The 26,808-nt window shown below is 42.7% G+C and overlaps 1 protein-coding gene across 1 annotated transcript in view; it reads right to left on the bottom strand.

The window, feature by feature from the left end:
• LOC309844097 (contactin-associated protein-like 4) overlaps positions 1-17,538 on the bottom strand; it is a 127,104-nt gene extending 109,566 nt beyond the window's left edge. Inside the window, exon 1 of the mRNA XM_082690279.1 lies at positions 17,416-17,538. Within this exon, the coding sequence (XP_082546405.1) occupies positions 17,416-17,500 (85 nt within the window). The 5' untranslated portion in view covers positions 17,501-17,538. The remainder of the gene's footprint in view (positions 1-17,415) is intronic.
• Positions 17,539-26,808: the final 9,270 nt, after the last annotated feature.

The following is a 26,808-nucleotide window of genomic DNA, read 5'->3' as shown; positions in this document are numbered from 1 at the left end:
TTTTTCTGTTTTTGTTCAAAGAGCACCTAAGGATGATTATAATTCTACATTCTTGAATCTCAGCTTGCTTATGTTGTGATCTCATATTTGTTGATAGTTTTGTTGTATAAATGATTCCCATTCCAAAGTCATTATTCCTCAAAATTTTAAAGCACACTATTGTCTTTTTGGCCCATCTTCTGATTAGATGTCTGACATTTCCTCTCCAGGTTATTTTTACAGGTTATAATTGTGGTTTATTTAGGTAGAAAATTTTGAAAACTTCTCTTTAACTTAGAACTTAGATGGTCATATTTTTAAATATTATTTTGTTTTTATTATTTGATTTTGTTTTTGTTTTTCATTTCTCTGTATTAGTTAAGAATAATCAACCTAAACCCTCACGTTCTTTAGTTTCTGGTAAATTTTCTCATGAGTTTCTCAGATCTGAGGACTGAGATCACAGCATGTGGCAGGAGTACTGGGGTGTTGACTAGCAGATGTGAGATATAGCTTCCCCCCACAGACCAGCAGGGTCTGACTTCAAACCTCCCCTCCCCCAGGGAACCATGCAGGAGGAGGGTCTCTCATCCTACCTGCCCTGGAACAAGACCAAGTTTTACCCACTCCCCACATGCACACGGCTGGTTAGAAGAACCCTGGGCATTGGGAGGCTGCAGAGACCCTGATAAATATGCTCACTTTTGCCTTTTGGTGCACACTCACCCCTCGCTGCCAGCTTCTGTGGGTTTCTCTGACCTTCCCATCAACTCTACTATACATTTAAACTGATTATCAAATGTTCTGTCCAGGCATTCCAGCACTCCACAGAAACCCAACACACTGCTCCCCTGATATCACCTCCTTCCACTCAGATGCCTGTCTTCATACAAACAGTGCCTGTGCTTAGGTCCATGGACGAGTGTTTTGTGTTGAGTGTGCAGGGAAGTCTGTGTGTGCAGGGTGGCTGTATGTACTGGTAACAGGATGGCAACCTCTGCTCCTCCATGTCTCATACTCCCAAGTAAACGGCACAGACCACAGATGAGGTTTTCCGTGTTCCTTAGTAGATCCTCAACTTCCCCTCATCACACTCACAACACTGAAACACATCACAGCCACCATCACTACCGTCATCACCATCACCACCATCATCATTATCACCCTCCTCAGCATCCATCATCATCACCATCAACATCATCATCTGTCATCATCATCACCACCACCACCACACCACCATCATCACCATCATTACCATCACCACCACCACCATCACTATCATCATCACCATCATCATTGTCATCACCACCATCATCAGTCATCATCATCACCACCATCATCACCATTATCACCATCACCATCATCATCATCATCACCACCATCATCTTCACCATAATCACAATCACCACCATCATCATCAGTCATCATCACCACCACCATAATCAACACAATCATCACAATCCTCACCGACATTACCATCATCACCATCACCATCAGTACCATCATCATCACCATCATCATCATTATCATCACTACCATCATCATCATCATCATCATCACCACCACGGTCATCACCATCATCAGTCATCATTATCATCACCACCATCATCATTATCATCATCATCATCATCATCATCATCATCACCATGGTCATCACCATCATCAGTCATCATTATCATCACCACCACCATCATCATTTTCATCATGATCATCACCATCATCCCTACTTCTCTTTGAAACACAATATTTACCTCAGCTTCTCTTTTTTAAGATTCTGCTTATTCATTTAAGAGAGAGTCAGAGACAGAAAGAGCACCAGCAGGGGGAGAGGCAGAGAGAGAGAGAGAGAGAGAGAAAGAGAGAGAGAGAAGAAGACTCCCTGCTGAGCTGGGAGCCTGACATGGGGCTTGATCCCTGGAGATCATGACCTGAGATGAAAGCAGATGCTTAACCATCTGAGCCACCAAGGCGCCCCTTACCTTAGCTTCTACTGGTTACTTTGTATGTTGAAAATCAACTAATTTAAGTGGATTACTATTTTTGAATACTTCAGGAAACATCTGACTAAGATCTGAGAGGTGATACATAGTATTTTGATCAAATTGCTATAGTATGAGCTCAAAGAATAATTAAACTGCCTCTTCAGCAATTCTGGAAGTATCTGTTTGGGGTGAAATATAGGACAACATGGAGAAGCCAATATGAGGATCTCCAAACACATGAGCAGCTTATAAGTGATATGTTCAAGGTCCAGCCATTGTGATGATGGCCAAACCTAAGGTTCACACAGATTCCAGATATTATTTGTCAATCACTTAAACAGTTCTCAAAAAAGAAAATGCGCACTATAAAACCTTTCTCAATGGATAGAATCAGAGGATGAATCAAGTAAGGAAACTGACAGTTAAAGACTTCCCAAAACTACTTAATAAATGTAATTTTTGAAGGGAAATGTATATAAATAATTAGCATGTTTTAATCTGGTAAAACTTCCCTTTAAAACCACATTTGCAAATCCTATAATTTCCAGAAATAAAACCTCTGGGAATTGGAAGCTATTATATCTTATTCTAATGGCAGTCAAGTAATTGTATATGTTCACACACTCATACATGCATAGGTGTGGATATTTTTTTCTTTTATTTTGGGATTTAAAATTGTGGAGATAGTTTTCAACTAATGACCTGTTCTATTAAATAGGTGTGGAATTTAACCATTCCACAGCCACTAATGTAAAACTACTAAAAACGACAAGTGTCTCCTGCTTCCATCACTCTCAGATCATTTTGCCAAAAGTGCTCCCCAATGGGAGCATGGAGGGGGCCACCTCGTGCCATGTCCCTTCCTGGTTTCACTGTTTACAGTTTGGTTTTCTCACACACAGTGGTAAGAAACCATTATGAAAAACTACAAACAACCGAACATGCTGTGGCTCAGAAACTGGATTTACTGCAAACCTCCAAGGGCTATAGAAATAGGTTGTAAAACCTGCATACAGATCTCTTGTTATTGCTAAATACTGGAATTTCATTTACCAGATAAAAGAAATTGAACACTGACATTTAAGCAAGAAATGACATGTTGGATATATAAAACTAGAAAAAAAATATCCTTACTTATGCAATATCATATTATGTTAGACCAGGTCATACCCCTGAGTGATGTGTGTACATATATGTATGCACATGAATGTGCCTGTGTGCATGTGTGTGAATATATCCACCCACACACATACACTCATGTTGCAGTTATTTTAAATGTTATTCAACCAAAATGACCAGAGCTTTTGGGTAGAAACTTCCTTTTTCTACCCAAAAAACATCTTCCTCTGGGGAGCAGTCATTCAAATGACAATGCCCTCAAGTGGCTCTGAAGTGCTGAGTACAGATGTCACAGCCATCAAGCAACCCCTCTAAGAAGTGGGAGAACAGGCCAAAAGTCAGCCATGTTTTTGTTCTTCTGAAATGCACCCAGATTGGAAGGAAAATTACTTAGCTCTTATTTCCTGAGTGAGGAAATGCCTTTTCAATCATTTTACATTCAACATGCATTTTTGATTTGAGGGAAAATGAGTCAATCCAAACTCATTTGATTACTTGACTTTGTACAATATAAACAAATAGTCTCTATTCCTCTGAATTTGTTCTGCTTTAAATGAGCAACAAAATCTAAATTTAACATTTCCTATTAAATACAATTCAAAGACTACATATACTACTATTCATGTCTTTTTATTAGTTAGAAAATCATTCTTTTACAGAGTAATTCTAAAACTTTATCACAGAAATACTTGCTTAACCAGTGGTCTTTATATTTTATTAGAGTATTTTCCCAAGCTCTAGTTAATTCCCTAAATATTCTATAACATGTACTTTATGATAGATTCACTAATCATATTTTCAAAAAGAAACAAAAGTGGAGTCTGATCTACCAAGCATAGAAAGCTAATGAAAAAAAGTCAATAACAATATGAAGATATTTATAATAAAGTCATTAATTGGATAAATTAGACCACTGAAAACTGAGATACCACCTTACACCAGTTAGAATGGCCAAGTTAACAAGACAGTAAACAACAAGTGTTGGAGAGGATGTGGAGAAAGGGGAACCCTCTTACACTGTTATGGGAATGAACGTTGGTGCAGCCACTTTGGAAAACAGTGTGGAGATTCCTTAAAAAATTAAAATAGAGCTACCCTATGACCCTGTAATTGCATTGCTGGGTATTTACCCCAAAGATACAGATGTAGTGAAAAAAGGGCCATCTGTACCCCAATGTTCATAGCAGCAATGGCCTCAGTCGCCAAACTGTGGAAGAGCCAAGATGCCCTTCAACAGACGAATGAGTAAAGAAGATGTGGTCCATATATACAATGGAGAATTATGCCTTCATCAGAAAGAATGAATACCTAACTTTTGTATCAACATGGTTGGGACTGGAGGAGATTATGCTGAGTGAAATAAGTCAAGCAGAGAGAGTCAATTATCATATGGTTTCAATTACTTATGGAGCATAAGGAATAACACAGAGGACACTGGGAGAAGGAGAGAAGTGAGTGGGGGGAAATAGGAGGGGGAGATGAACCATGAGAGACTATGGACTCTGAGAAACAAACTGAGGACTTTGGAGAGGAGGGTAGTTGGGAGGGGGTGGTTGGGAGGGCCCAGTGGTGGGTATTCAGGAGGGCACATATTGCATGGAGTACTGGGTTTGGTGCATAAACAATGGATCTTGGAACACTGAAAAAATTAAATTAAATTAAAAGAAACTACTAATCCACCAGTTCCAATATGGGCAAGATGTGGAGATTGTTTCTGAAAGCTGAAGACTTTATAATTACTTTTTGAACATTTTCAGAAACTGGGGGCTCAGTGCCTATTCTTCTACTAGAGGAAGATTCATGGGGCTTCATGGGATCTTGAAACTGCTCTGTGAGGTCCATGTTCACAGGTGCCTACACTTCCAAAAGAGCAGCAGAAAATAAATTTCAGGATAATAGTGGGTGCCTGAACCCAATTTCTTTGCACAAACTCATATACACACAAACTAGAAGATGACCAAGAATTACAGGCATAGCCACATTTGACTCATGCCACGTGTATAGTCAACACGTGACTCATATGCCACGTGTTTCAAGTTAAGCTAATAGATAAGTGAATGGGAAGAGATTCCAGTGGTATTCTTACTGTGTGTGTGGGGGGGGGGGCAAAGTAGGGAGGAGGGACCTAAGAATCTCCAGAGAAAGTGGAGAAGAAAATGGAGAACAGATCCAACAGCACAAAGAAAACCACCACCTGCAAGAGAAGTGCAGAGCAAATTGCTAAAACCTTTACACAAGGTGGAGATTTGGACATTTAGAGCACCAGGGAAACAGCTTGGGGCGAGCAGGGCTGAGGACTGGGGATGACAATTCAGGGGAGAAGGAGGTGACTGGGAGAAGAAGCAGTTTCTTGGTGAGAAAACAGAAGGAAGAGGAAAAATCATGCACAATATTTTGCAGAAGATGGGACAAGGCACACCATGGTGACCCTTTCTCCTCTCATCTTATCACCACCAACAATGACATCCATTGCAAATTTAAACTTAATCTTACTACCTAAAGAGAGCATTTATGGACTAATATCCTTCTACAAGATGCCCAGGCATAAGAACAATCAGATCAAATTCATGCCAACAACTGAGAAGAAAATGTTAATTGAGGATGAAAACATTTCAGCAAATTAATACCTCTACCCACCAGAATAAAAGCCAACCACGGAGCCCAGAAAAGTTATCATGCAATACCCCAAACTAAATTAAAGATCCTAAATCCTCAAACAGAAATCTGTACATAGAAAAGGGTCTAATTAAAAAAAAAAAAAAAAAAAAAAAAAAGAAAAAAGAAAAAAAGAGTCTAATTCAGAAATTTTAAAAGAATAAAAATGGGCAATATAAAAGAAATCCAATGAATAGTGATTGCATTGAGAAAAAAATATATAGAAAGAAAAATACAAGACTATTTTTTGTCAATGTAGACACATCTACAAGATGTTTATAAAAAGAGTATTATTCAAATAAAATTTTAGTAAAGGACATTGAAGAACTACAAAAATACAATCAAATGAATGAAAATAAGATTTTAAAAAGTAAAACTATCCAGAGAAAAAGTGACTAAAATATAAGGTAGAAAAAGAAAATTAGAATCTATCTATTACTTATCTATCATCTATCTATCTATCTATCATTTCTGAAAAATAAAAATGTAAAACAATTGATGTTAATCCATTTTAAATTTCTGGAAATAAGGGGAAAAAACCCCACCTAAATCTTCATTTTGAAAGGACCTTCCATGTAAGGGCCCCGGTTAGATTCAAGACATGTTCTCCATAAAGCATTAGAATGAAATGTAGCATAAAAAGGCAGGGCCTCTAGATTAAATTGACCATTTAGAAAAGTAGGAAAATTAGACTGATGTCAAATTCTTATGAGCTGTGGAACAGCATGTTCAAGAAGCACATGGAAAGGAAATGCAAGCTGAGGATTTTGTACTCAGTCCAGTTATCCTCCAAGTACAAGGTTGTAGAAAATCTGTTCAGTGCTCATGTTACTGTGATACAGGGCACAAAGCCCTTCCCCTGGAATCTACTATGAAAGTAGCTCTCTGAGCATTATCTTGGAGACCCTCAGGGGTCCATGATGCCAAAGCTTTTATATAAAAATATTAAGATGCCTTCCGTTTATTTATTCTAATTTTCTCAGAGTATACCACAGTTTTCCAGAGGATTGATGAAACATCCAAAAGTATCTTAAAAAGCTATCAAAATACCCTCCTCTTCCCACTGACATATTTTCTGGAGGCTAGCTTTTCTTCATAAACATCCACTGGAACAAGGACAACAACAAAAATCTCAAGCTAAATGCAAGAGATGAGAGAACCTAGCTGTTTTCCATAAAGCCCTATATTAAAATTTGCAAAAGTATAAAACTAAGTTACTTTACTATTTTTATGTTTTGAAAATGTGTTTATTGTCTATAAAATATTTACTGTTAACATGTAATTTGTTTCTTTTTGTTATTTTTAAATGTAGTAATTACATCTTAACTATTAATAGCACTTACCTACATAAACAAAAGTTTATTGTGACCATCATAATATGAGCATAAAGGCATCCTGAGCCAAAAATATGAGAGCAACTCTACTAGGTTTATCCAATCTACAAATGATTGGGAACACTTTAGGACAAAGACTAAGTAGAAGATATTTAATGTATTTAGTTTTAGATAAGAAATTGAAACCAACATGGAAATTTGAATGAAAGGATAGCATACAAATATTGTATATTCTAAGAAAATAGAAGGAATGCAAGAAAGATATGGGAATATAAGAGAAAAGGAAGTAGGAGAGTATCATTGATTATAGTACTGATAATAAATACTACTGACAACTTATCTACCAGACTGTGAAATTTGTAAGACATCACAAAAGATGTCATTACAAAGGAAACTAGTAGACCAAAAGACAGAACCTCATAAGTACCTATAGAAATAATAATAATAATAATAATAATAATAATAAAAGAGCAAACAAAACAAATCTCAGGGAGTAAAATCATATTAAATATACATAAAAAACATAATAATTATATAACATAAAAATGGCACAAAACATATCAGCCATACCAATATATATGGGAGTAACACGATTATTATACAGAAAGAAAAATAAGATTTTGAATTTGGCAATTAAAGCAAATCTCAATCCAATACGAGCACAATAAACACATCTAAAACAACATAATTTAGAAGGACTAGGAGTGGATGGTGGGCAGACATGTGTTGACAAAAACATGAAGAGTGCCCAAGTGGCCCTGATAATGGACAAGGTTGAATTCAAGGCCAAAGCATTCCATAAAACAAAGATCATTCTATAACAACAACCTCAAAAGTCACAACAAAATTCACAACAGCTATAAATGGCCAGCACCAAGTGACACAACTGAACACATAAAATGGAGATCATGGCTAGTGTAAGGGGAAACAGAAACATGAATAATAGATTTTAAAACATCACTCTGAGAAAAAGATAAAAAAATAAGTAAAATACAAATATATATATATATATAGTATAATCTTCAAATAAATAAAAAACTATCCAGATGAAAAGATTATTCTCTTAGCCACATAAGGAACATCCACAACAACCAGTCATATAATTGGTCACAAAAGTATCAGTAAATATCATAAAACAGGGATATTATGGATGTCATTCTCTGATCATTCTCTGATGCAACAAAACAATACTTCCAGTTGGAGAAACTAAAGCCTTCCATTAAGTAATTTTTATATAAATGAAAAAATAGAAACATAATATGAGAATTTGTGAAAAATCATAATAATGGAAACACTATATTGGATAGATTCTGTGCAGAACAGCAAAAATAGGACAGAGGAAATTCCATAGCCTTAAACATTGGTCTATGCATAAAAGAATGAAAATGAATAAAATTCTCTACTCAAGCATTTAGCCAAGAAACCATCATTCAAGCCAAACAAAACATAAGGAGAAAAATAACAGGGATAAAAACTATCTCTGGAAACTAACTCAGGAAAGGAGTTAATTGAATTAATAAATTAAAACCCTGGGTCTTTGAAAAAATAAGCACAATAAACCACCAGACAAATAATGGAGAAAAGATGAAAAATAGTACAAAATACAAAATTAGAATGACATTGAAAAAGATCCATAAGGGGAGGAGCAAGATGGGGGAGGAGCAGGAGACCTAAATGTCATCCGGTCTCAGGAGTTCAGCTAGATAGTTATCAAACCATTCTGAATACCTACAAACCCAACAGGAGATAGAGAATAAAGAAGGAGATGATGGAGAATAAAGAAGCTGAGAAAAAGAGAGACAAACAACTACTGGACCACCACAAGGGGAGAATTTGAGAGATAAGTCATACCGTAAGATGAAACAATATTAGAATAATTGGATTTCCAGAAGAAGAAAGAGAGAGAAGGGCTGAAGGTATATTGGAGCAAATTATAGCAGAGAATTTCCCTAATTTGGGGAAGGGAACAAGCATCAAAATCCAGGACGCACAGAGAACCCTCCCCCTCAAAATCAGTAAAAATAGGGTCATACTCCACTATCTAATAGTAATGCTTACAAGTCTCAGTGACAAAGAGAAAATCCTGAAAGCAGCTCAGGACAAGAGGTCTGTAACATACAGTGGTAGAAATATTAGATTGGCAACAGACTAATCCAGAGAGACCTGGCAGGCCAGAAGGGACTGGCATGATACATTCAGAGCACTAAATGAAAAAAAATATGCAGCTAAGAATATTATATCCAGCAAGGTTGTCATTGAAAATAGAAGGAGAGATAACTTCCAGGACAAACAAAAACTAAAAGGAGAGATAGCTTCCAGGACAAACAAAAACTAAAAGAATTTGCAAACACAAAAGCAGTTTTATAGGAAATATTGAAAGAGATCCTCTAAGCAAACAGAGAGCCTAAATCTAACAGATCTGAAAAGAACAGAGACAATATACAGTAAAGGGGACCTTACAGGCAATGCAATGGCACTAGACTCATAACTTTCAATAAATACCCTGAATGTAAATGGGCTAAATGCCCCCCAATCAAAACACACAGGGTATCAGAATGGATAAAAAAATAAGACCCATTGATATGCTGTCTACAAGAAACTCATTTTAGACCCAAAGACACCTCCAGATTTAAAATAAGGGGGTGGAAAGCAATTTATCATGTTAATGGACATCAAAAGAAAGCTGGGGTGGCAATCCTTATATCAGATATACTAGATTTTAAGCCAAAGACTGTAATAAGAGATGAAGAAGGATATCATATCATACTTAAAGGGTCTGTCCAATAAGGAGATCTAACAATTTTAAGTATCTATGCACTAACATGGGATCAGCTAATTATATAAACTAATTAATAACAAAATCAAAGAAACAAATCAACAACAATACAATAATAGTAGGGGACTTTAACACTCACCTCACTGAAATGGACAGATCATCTAAACAAAATATCAATGAGGAATTAAAGGCTTATATGACACACTGGACCAGATGGACATCACGGATATATTCAGAACATTCCATTCCAAAGCAACAGAATACACATTCTTCTCTAGTGCACATGGAACGTTCTCCAGAATAGACCACATCCTGGGTCACAAATCAGGTCTCAACTGGTACCAAAAGACTGGGATCATTCCCGGCATATTTTCAGACCACAGTGCTCTGAAACTAGAACTCAACCACAAGTGGAAAATTGAAAAGAACTCAAATACACGGAGGCTAAAAAGCATCCTACTAAACAATGAAAGCGTCAACCAGGAAAAAATTTTAAGAATTTTTAAAAACTTATGGAAACAAATGAAAATGAAAACACAACTGTTCAAAATCTTTGGGATACAGCAAAGGGGTTCCTGAGAGGAAAGTATATAGCAATACAAGTCTTTCTCAAGAAACAAGAAAGGTCTCAAGTACACAACCTAACCCTACAGCTAAAGGAGCTGGAGAAAGAAGAGCAAAGAAAGCCTAAAACCCAGCAGGAGAAGAGAAATGATAAATATCAGAACAAAATCAATGCAATAGAAACCAAAAGAACAGTAGAACAGATCAACAAAACTAGGAGCTGGTTCTTTGAATGAGTTAATAAGATTGATAAAGACTTGCCTAAAAGAAAAGAGAAAGAACCCAAATTAATAAAGTCAGGCATGAAAGAGAAAAGATCACAACCAACACCAAAGAAATACTAACAATTATAAGAATATATTATGAACAATGATACACCAGCAAATTTGGCTATCTGGAAGAAAGGGATGCATTCCTAGAGACATAGAAACTACTAAAACTGAACCAGGAAGAAATAGAAAACCTGAACAGACCCATAACCATTAAAAAAAAAATTGGAGCAGTCATCAAACGTCTCCCAACAAACAACAGCCCAGGGCCAGCTGGCTTCCCAGGGGAATTCTACCAAATATTTAAAGAAGAATTAATACCTATTCTCCTATAACTGTTCCAAAACATGTAAATGAAAGGAAAACTTCCAAACTCATTTTATGAGGCCAGAATTACCTTGATCCCAAAACCAGACAAAGACCTCATCAAAAAAGAGAATTACAGACCAATACCTTTGATGAACACAGATGCAAAAATTCTCACCAAAATACTAGCCAGTAGGATTCAACAGTACATTTAAAGAATGAATCACCATGACCAAGTGGGATGTATTCCTGGGCTGCAAGGTTAGTTTAACATCTGCAAATCAATCAATGTGATACAATACATTAATAAAAGAAAGAACAAGAACCACATTTTACTCCCAATAGATGTTGAAAAAGCTTTTGACAAAGTACAGCATCCTTTTTTGATCAAAACTCTTCAAAGTGTAGAGATAAAGGGTACATACCTCAATATCATCAAAGCCATCCATGAAAAACCCACAGTGAATATTATTCCCAATGGGGGAAAGACTGAGAGCTTTTCCCGTAAGGTCAGGAACACGGCAGTGGTGATAGTGGAACACGGCAGTGGTGTGCACTATCACCACTGCCGTGCAACATAGTACTAGAAGTTCTAGCCTCAGCAATCAGACAACAACGACAAAAAATAAATAAAAGGCATCCAAATCGACAAAGAAGAAGTCAAACTCTCACCCTTTGCAGATAATATGATACTTTATGAGGAAAGCCCAAAAAACTCTACTCCAAAATTGCTAGAACTCATCCAGGAATTCAATAAAGTGTCAAGATATAAAATCAATGCACAGAAATCAGTTGCATTTCTCTACACCAACAACAAGACAGAAGAAAGAGAAATTAAGGAGTCGATCCCATTTATGGTTTGCACCCAAAACCATAAAATACCTAGGAATAAACCTAACTAAAGAGGCAAAGAATCTGTACTCAGAAATACTCATGAAAGAAATAGAGGAATACACAAAGAAATGGCAGAAAATTCCATGCTCATGGATTGGAAGAACAAATATTGTGAAGATGTCTATGCTACTTTGAGCAATCTACACATTTATGCAATTCCTATAAAAAAACCCATCAACTTTTTTCAGAGAAATGGAACAAACTATATATATATATATATATATATATATATATATACACATAAAGTGACAATTTATTTATATATATATTATATATATTATTTTTATATATTATATATTATATATATTATATAATATATAACATATGAAATACTATGCAGCCATCAAAAATAAACTGAAATCCTGCCACTTACGATGGTGTGGATAGAACTAGAGGGTATTAGCTAAGTGAAATAAGTCAACCAGAGAAAGATAGTTATCATATGATCTCTCTGATATAGGGAATTTGAGAGGTAGTGCAGGGAGTCATGGTGGGTAAGGAGGGAAAAAATGAAACAAGATGAAACCAGAGAGACTCTTAATCTCACAAAACAAACTGAGGGTTTCTGGGGGTAGGGGAGAGGGGGAGGGTGGCTGGGTTATGGACACTGGGGAGGGAATGTGCTATGGTGAGTGCTGTGAATTGTGTAAGACTGATGATTCACAGACCTGTAACCCTGGGGCAAATAATACATTATATGTTAATAAAAAAAGGAAAAATATCCCTAAAAACATGAAGCTTATTTGCACACCTCTATGCAAGCAAATTTGAGAGTAGAATTATAATTTCTAAGTAAAATATAGTTTAGCCAAATCAGAGATAGAATTCTTAACCAAACTGATTTTTGTGAAAGAAAGGGAAAGTTATCAAAGAACAAATTCAGAAAGAAAGAAAAGGGGGAGAACGCAGTAGACCCAGATTGTTTCACAGGTGACTCTGCTAAACTGAGAGCAAGAACAGTGCTAGTGGAGGTAAATTATTCCAGAGCATAGAAAACAGGAGAGAACCCCCACTCTTCATGAACGCAAGTGTAACATTAATAGGTGCATCGTAAAAAGAAAGACATTACAAGACAAAATCACCTATGAATATGAGTTAAAAATACTAAATAGAGGGGCGCCTGGGTGGCTCAGTGGGTTAAGCCTCTGCCTTCAGCTCAGTTCATGATCTCAGAGTCCTGGGATCGAGCCCCGTATCAGGCTCTCTGCTCGGTGGGGAGCCTGCTTCCCCCTCTCTCTCTGCCTGCCTCTCTGCCTTCTTGTGATCCCTCTTTCTGTCAAACAAATAAAATCATTTAAAAAATACTAAATACAATATTATTGGCTAGATGACAAACTCCATTAAGAAAATGGTGTCCCAGGACCCTGTGAGACTTAGGTGAAGATACTATTCACTATTAAACATCTATTTACTGGGGCACCTGAGAGGGTCTGTGGGTTAAATCTTGGTCATTGGCTCAGGTTATGATCCCTGGGTCCTGGGATCGAGCCCCAAATCGGGCTTTCTGCTCGGTGGGGAGCCTGCTTCCCCCCCTCTCTCTGCCTTCCTCTTTGCTTACATGTGATCTCTGTCTGTCAAATAAATAAATAAAATATTTTAAAAAATCTTTTGACATAATGGTCATATTGACAGTCTAAACAGAAAACCACATGGTTATTCTACAGACACTAAAACACTTTTCACAACATTTAATGGACTGTTCAGTAATGATGCCAGAAAACAGGGATAGAGGGACACTTCGCTGACAAAATAACATACATTCCCAAGCCTGACTCAGCCTATTCCTTACTGGGGCATTCAGGGGACCCTAAGATCAGGAACAAGATGGAAGCTAGCTCTCTACTAATCCACACTGTGTTGGAGGAGTTATCCAATGTAACCAGCAAGAGAAAACCACAGAGGCAGCATAAAACAAAAATAGAGGAAGAAGTCAGCTATGTCTATTTTCAGATGAAAAATCACATTCTAGAAACAAGCAGGCATTGCAAATGAACACATACAAAATGGTAAAAGGCCAGGGAGGGAATTTGGCAATTGTCACTTTAGGAACTGACCCTGAACACATACATCCAACTATTTAAAAACAAAGTTGCTCAAAGTTATTCATTACCACATTATTTTAGTTGCAAAATATTGGAATCCATATTAATGTGTATACACAGAAGACTGATATCCGAGAGAGTGAAGATATAGAATACATGTGTGTGAGTGTGTGTGTGTGTGTGTGTGAGTGTGAGTGTGTGTGTGTGTGCGCATATATCTGAAGTGAAGTGCAGGTGTTTAAAGGGATGAGGGAGAGTTCAATGAACTGATACAGAGTCGTTTCTGGGATACATTGTTCACAGAACAAAGGAACATGTGTAACAGGGTGTATAGGAAGGGAGGAAAAAAAAAAAACAAACCATGAGGTAGGTAAAGTTTGCAAAAAGAAACACAGAAAGTCTAGACTAGAAACTAGTGAAAGTGAGTGAAAACTCAAACCGCCCAGAGCTGAACAGGGTCCCCTGCATATTTCAACAGATGCCATAAGCACCCCATCCGGTGAGCCCAGTGGCACTGGGCCACAGTGTCCCAGCGACACAATCTCAGTTAGCAGGAAGCCGAGAACTGCAGACATGTCAGACATTCCCATTGCAAGTCTGTTTCTGCAGTGAGCAACTGCATTTGGACACTAGTCTTTGGACATCGTAGGTGTAAAAGAGCGAGAGCACTGTTGTTGTTGGGAGCCTGGCATTCTGCAGAAGAGAGGAGATGCAGGATGGAGATAAAATATGGGATCTCGGCAGGCAGAATAGAAGCCTGGGCAGGGATGGAATCAGCAGTGGGAGGACCAAAACTTTCTTTGGTCTCAGGTACATTCAGTGCTTACGACATCCCCACTGGCCCACTGGAGTCCAAAATGAGCAGTGCCAGTGGGGTCAGGAAAGAGCTCGCCTCACATCAGGTCTCTGTCTGCTAGTCCCTGGTAGGAGTGCACAAGGAACCCTATCTGCTGTCCAGGCATGTGCGAGGGACACCCTCCTCTACTCTGCCCCTAAGAGTACAGGTGCTTGGCTGGGAGACTCCCCCACATCCCTGAAATGTCTATGTTTTCCCGGACACAGGACACTCTGATCGGCAGTCCACTCTTCAAGGAGAACTGCGGGCTCAAGCTCAAGGCCCAAGGTCTGGACAGCCTCATGCCTGTCCCCATGCTTGCAAGTGAACCAGAACCAGAACCAGAACTGGGGCACCATGCCCCACCCACACCAGGCGTACACGGCGCCTAAAGGCAGGTTCCCGCGCCCTGTGGGCAGACTCCAGGTCTCCTGGTCATTGTTGTTCTCCAGGATTGCTTGATTTATTTTGGGTCAAAATCTTAGCTGGAGGAATTATATGAATAGTTCAAGCTATTTTTCCAAAAGAGAGGAAAATGTGCCCTCTGAAAGCTTTTGCACAAATCTTATTCCTGTGGTAACGTTCATCTTTGCCGGCAAACGGAATTCTCATCTCGGGTGATTTCTCGACTCTCTAGTGACCTGAACTGTTCATGCCGATCAAACATAATGCAGTCACTCTGTCAGCCCTTCCTCCACTGAAAACAGTGCTCTCAGATTAGCAAGAGAGCTCCTAGTTTCTAAAAGATAAACTTTGGTCCTATAAAGTCAAGGGGTTTCATTTTAACTCATGAAGAACTGTAACTTCTACCATCCTTTTGGAGATAAAGACTAACTTTTGCATCTGACATGTTCTTAATAACTTAGTGTCATAGTTGTTTTGAAATTTGATTCTTTATTAAAGAGACCACGTGCTTTGTGAATACAAGACAGATAAACATGGGGAGCGGTCCCTAGGGTGTAAGTCCTGAGACGTAAGCAGGAGTCCACATTGACACAGTCCACTGTGAAAAGAACCACAGAACCCTGACACCCTCCACGGGATTTCAGGAGGACAAAAGCAAAAGCATGGGAATTAGAATAACTAATGAACTGTGGAATACTACATCAAAGACTAAGTATGGACTATATGGTGGCTAATTGAACGTAATAAAAAATAAAAATAAATTAAAAAATCACAGTGCTTCCAAGAAAAATAAAGGCATGGTTTTGAGCCCTGTGAGCGGCTCAGGCACAGCCTCCCGCCGAGGGCTGAGAGCGGCCTCTAGTGCCCGCTCTGGTGGCTACACTTGGGCCACCGTCTTCGCTCAGTTACCTTCCTGCTCTCTCTAAAGGTGATTTTTTTCCAGGCTCTGTTTTTAAGAACAGTCCTGTGCCGCTGCCAGGCTTGCACCTTTCTGCAGTGTGTGCTGCCGTCCCGTGTGAGGACGTCATGTGGTTCCCAGAAAACACGGATCCAGTGAAGTCCCGACACTGGTGCAGCACCTGCACATGGGAACCGAACAGCCCCCGGGGGGCGTTTGACTGACCCAACGGTTCCAGGGGGACCCAGCATCCTGGGTGTCCCAGCCCCGAGGAGAGGACAGGGGCCCCTCTGCTACAGCAGCCTTGGTGTCAGGGACGGTTGTAGGCTCTGCTCACACCCCGTGCAAACACCGTTGGGTGCCTCCACCCTCCCAGCTGGACCCCAGAGCCTGAAGGAGGTGGGGGGTCACAGGAGCAGGGAAGGAGGAAGCCCCCATTCAGGCAGAGGGGCTCGGCACTCTGTCTTCACAGGGCTCAGCACTTGTCAGGAAGGGATAAGTTCCCCTGACAGAGATTTTCAGCCAAGTACAACTCCAAAACTTTTGGATGTAGCATGGGTAGGAAAATTGGGTTCTCCTGAATTATTCTGGACAATGCCTTTGGGTTAGACCCACAGAACTAGTCTAGGAACAAGGACTCGGGTATCTGAACCTACAGAACAGGATCCTGAATGAGGTAGAATGAAACAGTGTCATTATCCAACACTTAAATAGGGACTCTCATTTTATGGGGAGCAGAGGAGGGATATTTATTTCTTCTTGTAAATGAAAAGAATCTTTCTGTGAGAACGGCAGGCTTTCCAGGGCAGCTGCATGAGGCTCTCTCGAAGGAGAGCACCCCAGGTTGGCCCCAGCACAGGAGGCATTGGAGTTGCCCCAGGGGCCCCCTCCCTCTAGCGCAGCTGCTCCCACAGACCTGTGAGCTGCCACAGCCAGGGAAGCTGCACAGCCTGTCACCTCGCGTCAGACCTAATCTCCAAAGTGCCAGGTGCCATCCTGGAGAAAGAAGCCCACAGAGACACCACCTGTGGTGTGTCCCCCAAGATGTCCCTCTCACACTGAACTTGAGCCTTCTTGATATATTCAAAGACAGGGAAACCACAGTACTGCTTTTGGACAAATTCACGAAAACACTCCCTGAACAACATGGACTATATCAGAGGAAAAGAAGTGAGAAGAAATGTGTCCTATCTAGGGATGTTCTTGAGCAGGTTCTGATCTGATTTCTTCAAGATGGCTCATTTCCAGAAACATGCACTGCCCTCCCAGCTCTAAATACTAACAATCAAATAAAAACAACAGTGTTTAAAGTTTTGGGAGCGCCCCATGCAAGTTGTAAGTCATCTGCTGTGCTTACCTGTGTCTCCCGCTTTGGCCGCACCCCAGCTCTGCACGGACAGAAGGACGAGTGCCCTGACAATGGCTCCAGGGACCAACCCCATGTTCCTGGTCCTGCTCCTGGAGGCCCCCAAAGCCCGGAGCTCCAGCCTGCGGAGTCTGCTCAGTGCGAGCAAGCTGGCACCTGTCTCCCGGTTTCCGGAGCTCCTCCTCCTGTCCCCCTCCCTCCTCCACCCTCGCTCTCACTCCCTCCTCCCTTCCCTTCCTCCCATCACCCTCTTCTCTCCCTCCCTCCTCTCTCTCTCTCCCTGCCTCAGTCCTGCCTCTCTCTGGCCTGCATCTACCTTTCCTGACCCATTCCTGAGCCCGGACCCCCACGAACTGTCACCTCCACATGCAGGGACCCCTCATAGTGACAGGTGGGAGTCAGGTGCTGCAGACTGGCACCTGCTGGTTTGCTTATACACCCAGGCTCCCTACCCCACCCCCCAGCTTCCCTCACCAACAAACCCCAACCCCTCCCCTGCAGAGGAGGGAGGCTGCCCTCTCCTGGGTCCAGGACCCATATCCAGTGAACCTGTGTAAGTGTTAGCTCAGAAGAGGCAGAACAGGGAGAAACGCAGGGGTCCTTTGTCAACCTCGGCTGCCTGTGTCTGGAAGAAGAGCATTGTTGTCTGATTATATAAAAAGTGTTGTTTTGGGCTGGGGCATTTTCACCACCTAAATTCCAGTGATGGCATCAGAGGCTTGGGAGTGGAAGGCAAGACCACCCCGCACAGTGGGAGAGGGGGTAATGATTTCTTATTTCCATGGTGGGAGGGGTAAGATTATACCAGTTCTGTGAATCAGATGGGTTTACTGACTAAATTCCAAGTTTTTAAATGAGCTCTGTCTCCTGGGAGTGTGCTCCCACCCAGACCTGCAGTGAGAGCCACCCAGGTGGGAGAAAAGGGTGCAGGAGCTGGGGAAAGCCTCAGGGGTGTGTGTCTGAGAAAAGTTGTGAGTCAGTGGCCTCCTCCAGGGAGTACTTCTTGACCAGAACGTTAAGTGTGGTTAAGGACACTCAGTAATGTCGGCATCTTAGGGAGCAGGGAGCAGTCCTGGGATACACAAACAGACTTACTACCTTCAGCAGGTGAGGAGGCGGGACCTTGGGTTGAGGCATGGGGAGGCTCAGCGCCCCCTCCCTTCGCCCCGTGTCAGGGGTCAGGGAAGATGCCTGTCCACAACACACCTGCCAACCTCTGCCAGTGAAAAGACCACAAGTTCTCATCCCATAAAAACCCTGTATCAGGTTTCTCATGTGGAGATAATTCAGAAAACAGGATTAAAAGGGATCAGACCATGTAGACCTTAAAGTGAACATTGACTAGGCATTTGGTCTCTGGTACATTTAGGGACAAGGTGGGATTTTGCACAAGAGAGAGGTGGTCACACAAGGGGGTAAAGGACCCCCGCGTGAAGCACAGCCCTGCTCTGGAGATGAAAGCATCTCTGTCCAGAGCACCAGCAGCCACCTGCAGAGCTAGGACAAGAGGAGCCTGGTGTGGAGCCGTGGTCTACACCCACAGCGATCCCGGGCAGATGTCAGGTCAGGGATCAGCAGTCCTGGGGCAGGCATGGAGCCACGCTGTATACCTGCAGTGGTCCTGGGGCACTGCCAGAGGCCAGGAGGATCCCGCCTGCCCCAGGACACACTGCAGCTTTGGACAGCCCCACCCATCACCAGTCCCTGCCCAGGACCTATCTGAAGGCTGTCCCAGGGTCCCAGGCACCCATGGCAGAGAGTGCCAAGCACACCAGAGGTTCCCCGCCACCCCCTGGTGCCCAGAAGTGAGGGGGCAGCCACTCAGAGCATCCAGAGATAAGATGGCGGGCAAGGAGCACCGTTTTCAGTGGGGTGACAGACCTTCGGAGGCCCGAGAGTAGGCACATTCCTGTTCTGCTCTTTAGAATCCAGGAGTTGCCACTCCTCATGAGAGCAGGTGTATTTCTAGTTCCTGCGATGCCCACTGGAGACCTCAGCTGGGCACTCTTCCCATGACATGGCAGGAAGTCCACAGAGAGCCGGCTCACGGGCAGGCAGGGATGAAGGGCTGCAGACAGGGTCTGCCCAAAGCAGGACTTTGAGGTTCCAGGCTGCCACTGGCACAGGTTGGGGATGTGGGGGGAGGGTGCACAGGTGTGTGTGCCCAGGCTCCCTGCAGGGAGAGCCTGCAGCTGGAGACACCTACCTGCATCCCCACAAATGTACCTGTTCCAGCTTCTCACTCGGCAGCACACCCCTGTCAATTTTTAGCATTTTCTGTTTAAAATTTGGAATGCACTGAATTTATGCTTTCAAACGGCAAATGGCTTTGTCTTTCTGTTCCATCCTCTGATGACTGACGTTACTACTGGTGGAACACAGTGGTCTGTGCAGATAGAGAACAATTTGAGTTCTTCCCTAAGCTCCAGGAAATGAGCATCAACACATACACAAGCATACACGCACATGCACGCAGACGTTCACACGTGGGCACACACTTCCACATGCACGCACGGTCACCCACATTCCTGCGCGCGCACACACGTTCAGTTGGGTGCATGTGCACAAACGCACTCCTTCGCTCGTGCTGACTTTCTGTCTTCCAGAGACTCTCAGATATGGAGACCTGAGATGGATTTCGGAGCCATCCCATCCAATGTCTTGACAAAACACCCTAAGGAAGGTCACCTGGCAAGCTTCTGCCAATTTCCGGCTTCAGGAACCTGCTGACTTTCATTAAGGGCCTACAGTGTGCCATGGGAGAGGGGAGGAGAAACCCATTTCCTTACATTCCCAGAGCAAACCAGAGATTGACAATTTCATTTGAATCAACTACGTGAGTTCCAGAAAAGATGTTTTCTAATATTACGAAGGACATCTCAAAGAAAAAATTACCTCATCTCTTTGGGGAAGAGAAGACAGGTTTGTATTCCCTTATTTTTCCTTTAACAATATAATAATAATAATTATTATTATGCCAATAGTAATAATTCCTTTAACAATATAATAATAATGATAATTATACCAATAATAACAAGTGGCATAAGATCCAATCCCTTGTGAAGGACCTGGTGCCCAGACCTGAAACCTCACCCCATGACTCAGAGCCCAAACCATCCTCGCACTCTGCACCCCTGGGAGAGGCAACGGGGCCCCGTCTGAGCCTCTGGCCCCAGGATGGGGTGCGACACAGGTGATTGCTGTTTTTCTTTAAAGTGTAGGTTATTGTTACAAGAAAATCTACTATCGTGTTAACGGTAGTCAGGTATTAAAGGCATTTTTAAAAATTAGAATCTTCACCGTTGAAATTATGAGGCTTCATGAAACTCAGCTAAGAAAAATGCCAGGAGCAGATATTCACAGTGTTTAAATCTCGGCCTCATCAAACAATTAAAGAAAGAGATCATTCAGAGAAACGTTTCCTATCATAGGAAAACCAAATTGATAATAAATATAATAAATTCTATGCTCAGATACAACGCACACATTTCCGAGTTCAGGTGTCTGAGGAACTCACGCAGGCTGAGTGTGACATCTGTGCAGGAGAGGCTGGCGGTCCACACGGGGGTCCACAGCCCGCCTCTGTCTTCTCTCCTTGTGGCTGTGGCCGTCTGCCTCTGGGAGCTGAAGTTTGGGCAATGTTCCCTGTCACCTTCTGCCCCAGGGACTCAGAGTCCTTCCGAACAACTGAATGCCTAAAGTAAACTTGGTTTTGTTACAATTGCTCCTTCCAAGCTGTAACATGTAAATCAAAATTAGCGAAGTTAGTTGCTTTGCTAAAACTATGCTTTGGATTAGTCAGAATTTTAGAATTTAAAGCTCTAGAAATGCACGTTGTTGATATTTTTTTAACCCAAACTGTTGTAAAATATTGATTTAACTCACAAGAGAAAGTGAAGCCTACTGGCAGTATCTGAGTCTCTAGCACCGGTGGGTGAAAAGCAGCAAACACAGCAGATAAAAATAGTTGCATGTCATACTGTTTCCTAACTGAAAAGCAGCCAAAAACACTGAAAGTTCTTGCTTCTCTACTTAACAGAAATAAGTAGTATTTTGATTTTATTGTGACTGCTTGTTATGTAATTCAAATAGAGTTACAAAGGAGTAGGGTTGTAAGAGCAAATATTTTTATTTTAGTTTGTCATTTAAAATTTTTTTTTTTTTATTTTTAAAGATTTTATTGATTCAACAGAGAGTGAGAGAGAGAGCACAAGCAGGGGGAGCAGCAGAGGGAGATGCAGGCTTCCCACTGAGCAGGGAGCCAGATGCAGGGCTCCATCCTAGGACACTGAGATCATGATGACCTGATCCAAAGGCAGATGTTTCACTGACTGAGCCATCCAGGCGTCCCTAGTTTATCATTTTTTATTTGAATGTGGGTGAGCTATGTCTTGAGTGGATGAGATATTTATATAATGACTGAAAGCAATTTTTAGTGTTTGAGGGGAGACCTTTCTTAAAAATGTGCTTCTAGATTGACTGAGTTGCAAATGCCTGTTGCAAAACATGCGGTGTTACTGGAGAGAGTGTCCATAAGACTGACTGGTGCCATCCCTGGCTCTGCAGGAAGGCAAAGGCCTGGCTCTGTGGGGAGGAGGCCACCCCAAGCCCTGAGCTCCCTAAGCTGAGAAGGTGAATGAAGTCGGCCCTTCTGAGCGGCTCGGGGCCTCTCCCTTCTCTGGACTCTGACCTCTCCCTGAGGAACCAATGAAAACGCCTCAGTGGCATCTGTGCAGCTTTGCCGTCGGTTCTTTAACATCGGGAAGGTTCTTGATGCTGCCTTCCACCTTGGAACTCGGGCTTTAGCAACCCCTCCCAGCGTTTCCAGGATCGGCTGGGACACGAAAGGCCCAGCCCAGGGTCCGACGCCTTGCCCGCAGCGGCTGTGTCCATAGCATCCAGAACACTCTGCAGCCCGGTGCTTATTTCATTGTTCAGAGCTTTGTTTGGGATCATTTAAATTTTAAAAAGGGGCGAGTCCTTAGTAAAACAATAATGCATAATTAATGTGCCCACTGCACACTCTAACATACATTTGGTTTATTGTTTTTCTAAAGCAAAGAACATTCTGGGGATGGCCAGAAAGAGACACACAAACGCAAGGCCCTCAGATGCCACCATGGTGAGCAAAGGTCTCTGAGAAGGGATGATGAGGTCATTGGTATCATTAGCGTATTCTCAGTGTGACCCTGGGTTATCTAAAAATGAAGCATTGGCCATTGGAGCAAGCACCCAGTGACTGTTGAGAAGCAGCGTGTGACACTTGTTGGGCGTTTTCTCTCTGAGGCGGAGTATTGGACATCTCCTCAGAAGTTGCCCTGGGCTCTCATGATGGCACATCGGCCGCCGAAAGCATGGGGCACGTGGCACAGGCCTCTGATGTCCCTCTGCACCATCCTCACCCCCAGGCTCCCATCCCCACCTCGGCCTTGGCCTTGGGTGCTGGGACTGCAGGCCGGGAAGGCCCCCACTGTCAAGCCTTCTGAAGCCTCCCCTTCCATGTGACCCTTGGGTTGCCCAGCTTGTCTCTTGAAGGGGCTGGATTTCCCCCACGCTCTCCTTCAGGCTGTCCATGCACTGGTCACCTAGGGGTCCCCAGGTGGAAAACTCCAACTCGAGGGGATAGACACACATCCTCCAGCTCAGTAAAATGTTCTGATGTAACTCTGTTCTGAATGTTGTAAATGACCCAAACATGAATATGAGTAGGAATTCAATATTTCGGAGGCCTCCATCTGATGCCACGGGCACCATCCGAGCTGAAGCCCGGAGCCCACGAGCTCACTCCTTTCCTGGGCTCTCCCTCAGCCACTGCCGCTAGTGAAGTAATTCAGGAGCCGAAAATATAAGTATTTGTAAATTGTAATGTTAGGCCTTTGAGCTCAAAATATTCTTCAGCCACAGAGCATCTTGCTTGAGGAAAGAGCTGAGACAGAAGAGACAAGGACTCTTCTCACGGCTCCGGCACCTCTGTCTGCAAGACTGGAGCGGCCCCAACATTCAAAATGGCAATAAAAGATGAAGACAATGAAAAGATGAACCACTGAGTAAGAGAAAACCTGCAAAATAGAATCTGATGTAGGACAGGTAACAAAATACCCCAGAACTCTTGAGTTTGAAGAACTCCTCAAACTAAAACGTGAGTGCTTATAATTCAACAAGAAAACAACCCAATTAAGAAATGGGCAAACTGTCTAAAGAGACACCTCACTGAGGATGTACAGAGGGCAAGTGGATGAGTGAGAAGATACCTAGCACTACCCGCCCTCAGGGAAACGCACATGAAACAAGGAAATTGTGGACTGGCCAGAACCCGGAACGCCGCCAGCACCACCTGCTGGCGAGCAGGGGAACGGCAGGACTGTCCCTCGTGCGGCCAGAGTGGGGGATGGACGGCTGTGATGGAGAACAGTTTGGAGGTTTCTTACAGAATGAAACATAATCTTACCTCTGATCCAGGAATCTCGGTCCTTGGTATTTACTCAAATGCGTTGAATAATGACGTCCAGGCAAAGACTTTACTCATAATTTTAAGACTTGGAAGCAACAAAGGTGTCCCTCAGGAGGTGAATGGATACACTGTGGCCTATGCAGACGATGGGATATTACTCAGTGTTAAAAAGAAATGAGGTCTCGGGGGCGCCCGGGTGGCTCAGTGGGTTAAGCCGCTGCCTTCAGCCCAGGTCATGATCTCAGGGTCCTGGGATGGAGCCCCCCCCCCCCCATCGGGCTCTCTGCTCAGCAGGGAGCCTGCTTCCCCCCCCTCTCTATGCTGCCTCTTTGCCTACTTGCGATCTCTCTCTCTCTCTCTGTCAAATAAATAAATAAAATCGTAAAAAAGGAAAGAAAAGAAATGAGCTCTCAAGCCACGAAAAGACCTGAGGAGCCTTCAATGCATATTACTAAGTGGAGGAAGCCACTCTGAAGTCTGCATACTGTGTGATCCCAAGTCTATGACGTTCTGGAGAAGGCAAAACTACGGAGACAGTTAAAAGATGGGTCGTGGAGAGGTAGGCTGAACAGAGCACAGGAGGTTCTTAGGGCTGTGAGGCTAATCTGTATGATGCTGCAAGGTGGGTACAGACCCTTACACATTTCTCAGGGATGGGGTTTGGAGTATAGGGAAGGTTCAGTGGGGTGAGATCTGGAGTTAATGACCAAGAAAGAATTCTTGCGCTGTCTGGTGCAAAATGGTGGTTTATTAAAGCCGAGGGTGGGGTGGGGGGGATAGGGTCCCTAAGCAGAAAGAGCTGCCACCCCCGGGGTTGTGAGGGTTGGCTGACTGCATACTAGCTGGTTGGGGGAGGTAAGGAAAAGGGAGGTCTTCAAAAGGGTTTTCATATGTTAAAGAAGACTCGCAGGCTATAGGACTTGCCTTTATCAAGTTAAGGTTGTTTTTCCCCTCTAGCAAGGCATTAACATTAGGATCTTTGGGAACTTCCTGGAGGAACTTTACATTCTGCCTGCTTCAAGCATCTGTCAATGGCTGCAGGTGTTAAGGACATTTAATTGTATCTGCATTCCCTTCTGGAAGTTAGGCCACAGATAGAAATGCTTTGTTCTTGTAGATTGCTAAGACATTTGTAAACTGACATAGACTCCTGTCTTGCAGGATCCTGATCTCCTTATGCTAATGGTTTGTTTTTCCTTCCCTTAGCTTTAGGGCAGCCAGGAGCACCTGGGGGATGTCCCAAACACCCCATGGGGTGGGGGGGGGGTCATGGGGTGTCAGCTTCTGCTTCGTCCTCAGCTTGCCTTCTGTGTCCTAGGCAGCAGTACTGATGGCATGCAGATCCAGAGGGCAGCCTCATGCCAACCTTGGACTCTAATTACTGATAATGTATCCATATTGGCTCGCAACTTGTAATAAATGTACCACAGTAGTGTTACTGTTACAGCTCTCGTGGGGAAACTGAGGAGGGGCAGTGGGTGTATAGAACTTCTCCATACTTTTCTAACTCATTTTTTCCTATAAATCTAAAACTTTTTTTTTCCTTTTTCAATAAGCTAAACTCCCCAAGTCCGTCCTGTCAAGGGATGGGTAAGGCTGAGGTCTCTGTGGCCAGGCAGGGGAGACCCTGGAAAATCGGGGTGTGATGGGATGCCAGCTTTTGCTGATGCAGTGCCACCTTTTGAAAATAAATCTGAATCCTGATGACAACAGGACAGCAGTGGCTCAAGGAGGCACGCCAGTGGGGCAGGGGGCAAAGCCAGGGCTGACCATCCTCTTGTATTCTGTAACTGTGGAAACATCACACAATCCAAGAAGACCTTTCCCAGAATACGATAAAATTTTGGCAAACTCTAAAATTTTGGCAGTTTTGCTCTATAATGTCCAAAGGAAGCAATTGGGGAAACTATTAAACAAATAAGTCACTACTTTACAAATTTTACATATTGTGTGCTATCAGCTTCCATTTTAAAATCACTCACTGTAAGTTGGAGGAAAATATTTTTTAAAATTGTAAATAAAACTCCATGTGGGAAAAGAAAAAGCCTCCATGTGGAAATAGAAAATAAGATTACCATTTTATTTTTTTATAGAAATGTAACCCCATCAGACTACACCTGACAATAAAATTCCACACCCTGAGAAACACACACATGACACACACACACGACATACACAGATGAAAACACCTCCATGTAGAACCAGCTCCTGCACTGCTTCTACTAAGAGTCCTTTTCTCACATCAGAACCGATGCCTTCACTAGCCCCACTCATATCTTCATTTAAACTCAACAACAAAACTGTCCCTCTTTCTCTGACGTATAACCTCCAGGGAAAACCTTCAAGCGTGAGTTTTACACAGTCACCCCGGGAGGTGGAGGAGTAGAGCCCGTGTTCCAGAGGAGGGCAGGCTGGGGCAGGCAGGGCAGGCAGGGGCACCGCAGGGCCCGAGTCCCAGATCTCCACCAGCTGTGGGTTCCGGGCTCGTGCCAGATCGGCTGAACTTTTTAAAGATGTATGTATTGGGGCACCTGGGTGACTCAGTGGGTTAAAGATGTATGTATTGATGTGGAAAACAAAAGCATAAGAAAAATGATTAAATTTCCTCACTGCCTACAGCTCACAGACAAGTCCTTGAAACAGGCAGAGGGACCTTCCTCTAGGGACTCAACTGCCTCAGTGTTAATGATGAAGTTCTAGAACACAGGTGAGTTTCGGTGGGGTGAGGTCTGGAGCCGATGACCAAGAAAGAATTCTTGAGACATCTTTGGTGCAAAATGGTGGTTTATTAAAGCACGGGGACAGGACCCGTGGGCAGAAAGAGCTGCTGCCCCAGGGTTGTGAGGGGTGGCAGGGGGTGGGGGAAGGAAAAGGGAGGTTTCGATAGGAACAAGATTCCTAAAGAATGTCACATATGTCCCACCCAGGAGAGG

The sequence above is a fragment of the Mustela nivalis genome (assembly GCF_964662115.1).
Source record: "Mustela nivalis genome assembly, chromosome: 11".
Classification (NCBI taxonomy): domain Eukaryota; kingdom Metazoa; phylum Chordata; class Mammalia; order Carnivora; family Mustelidae; genus Mustela; species Mustela nivalis.
This window is presented reverse-complemented; position numbering and strand designations above follow the sequence as displayed.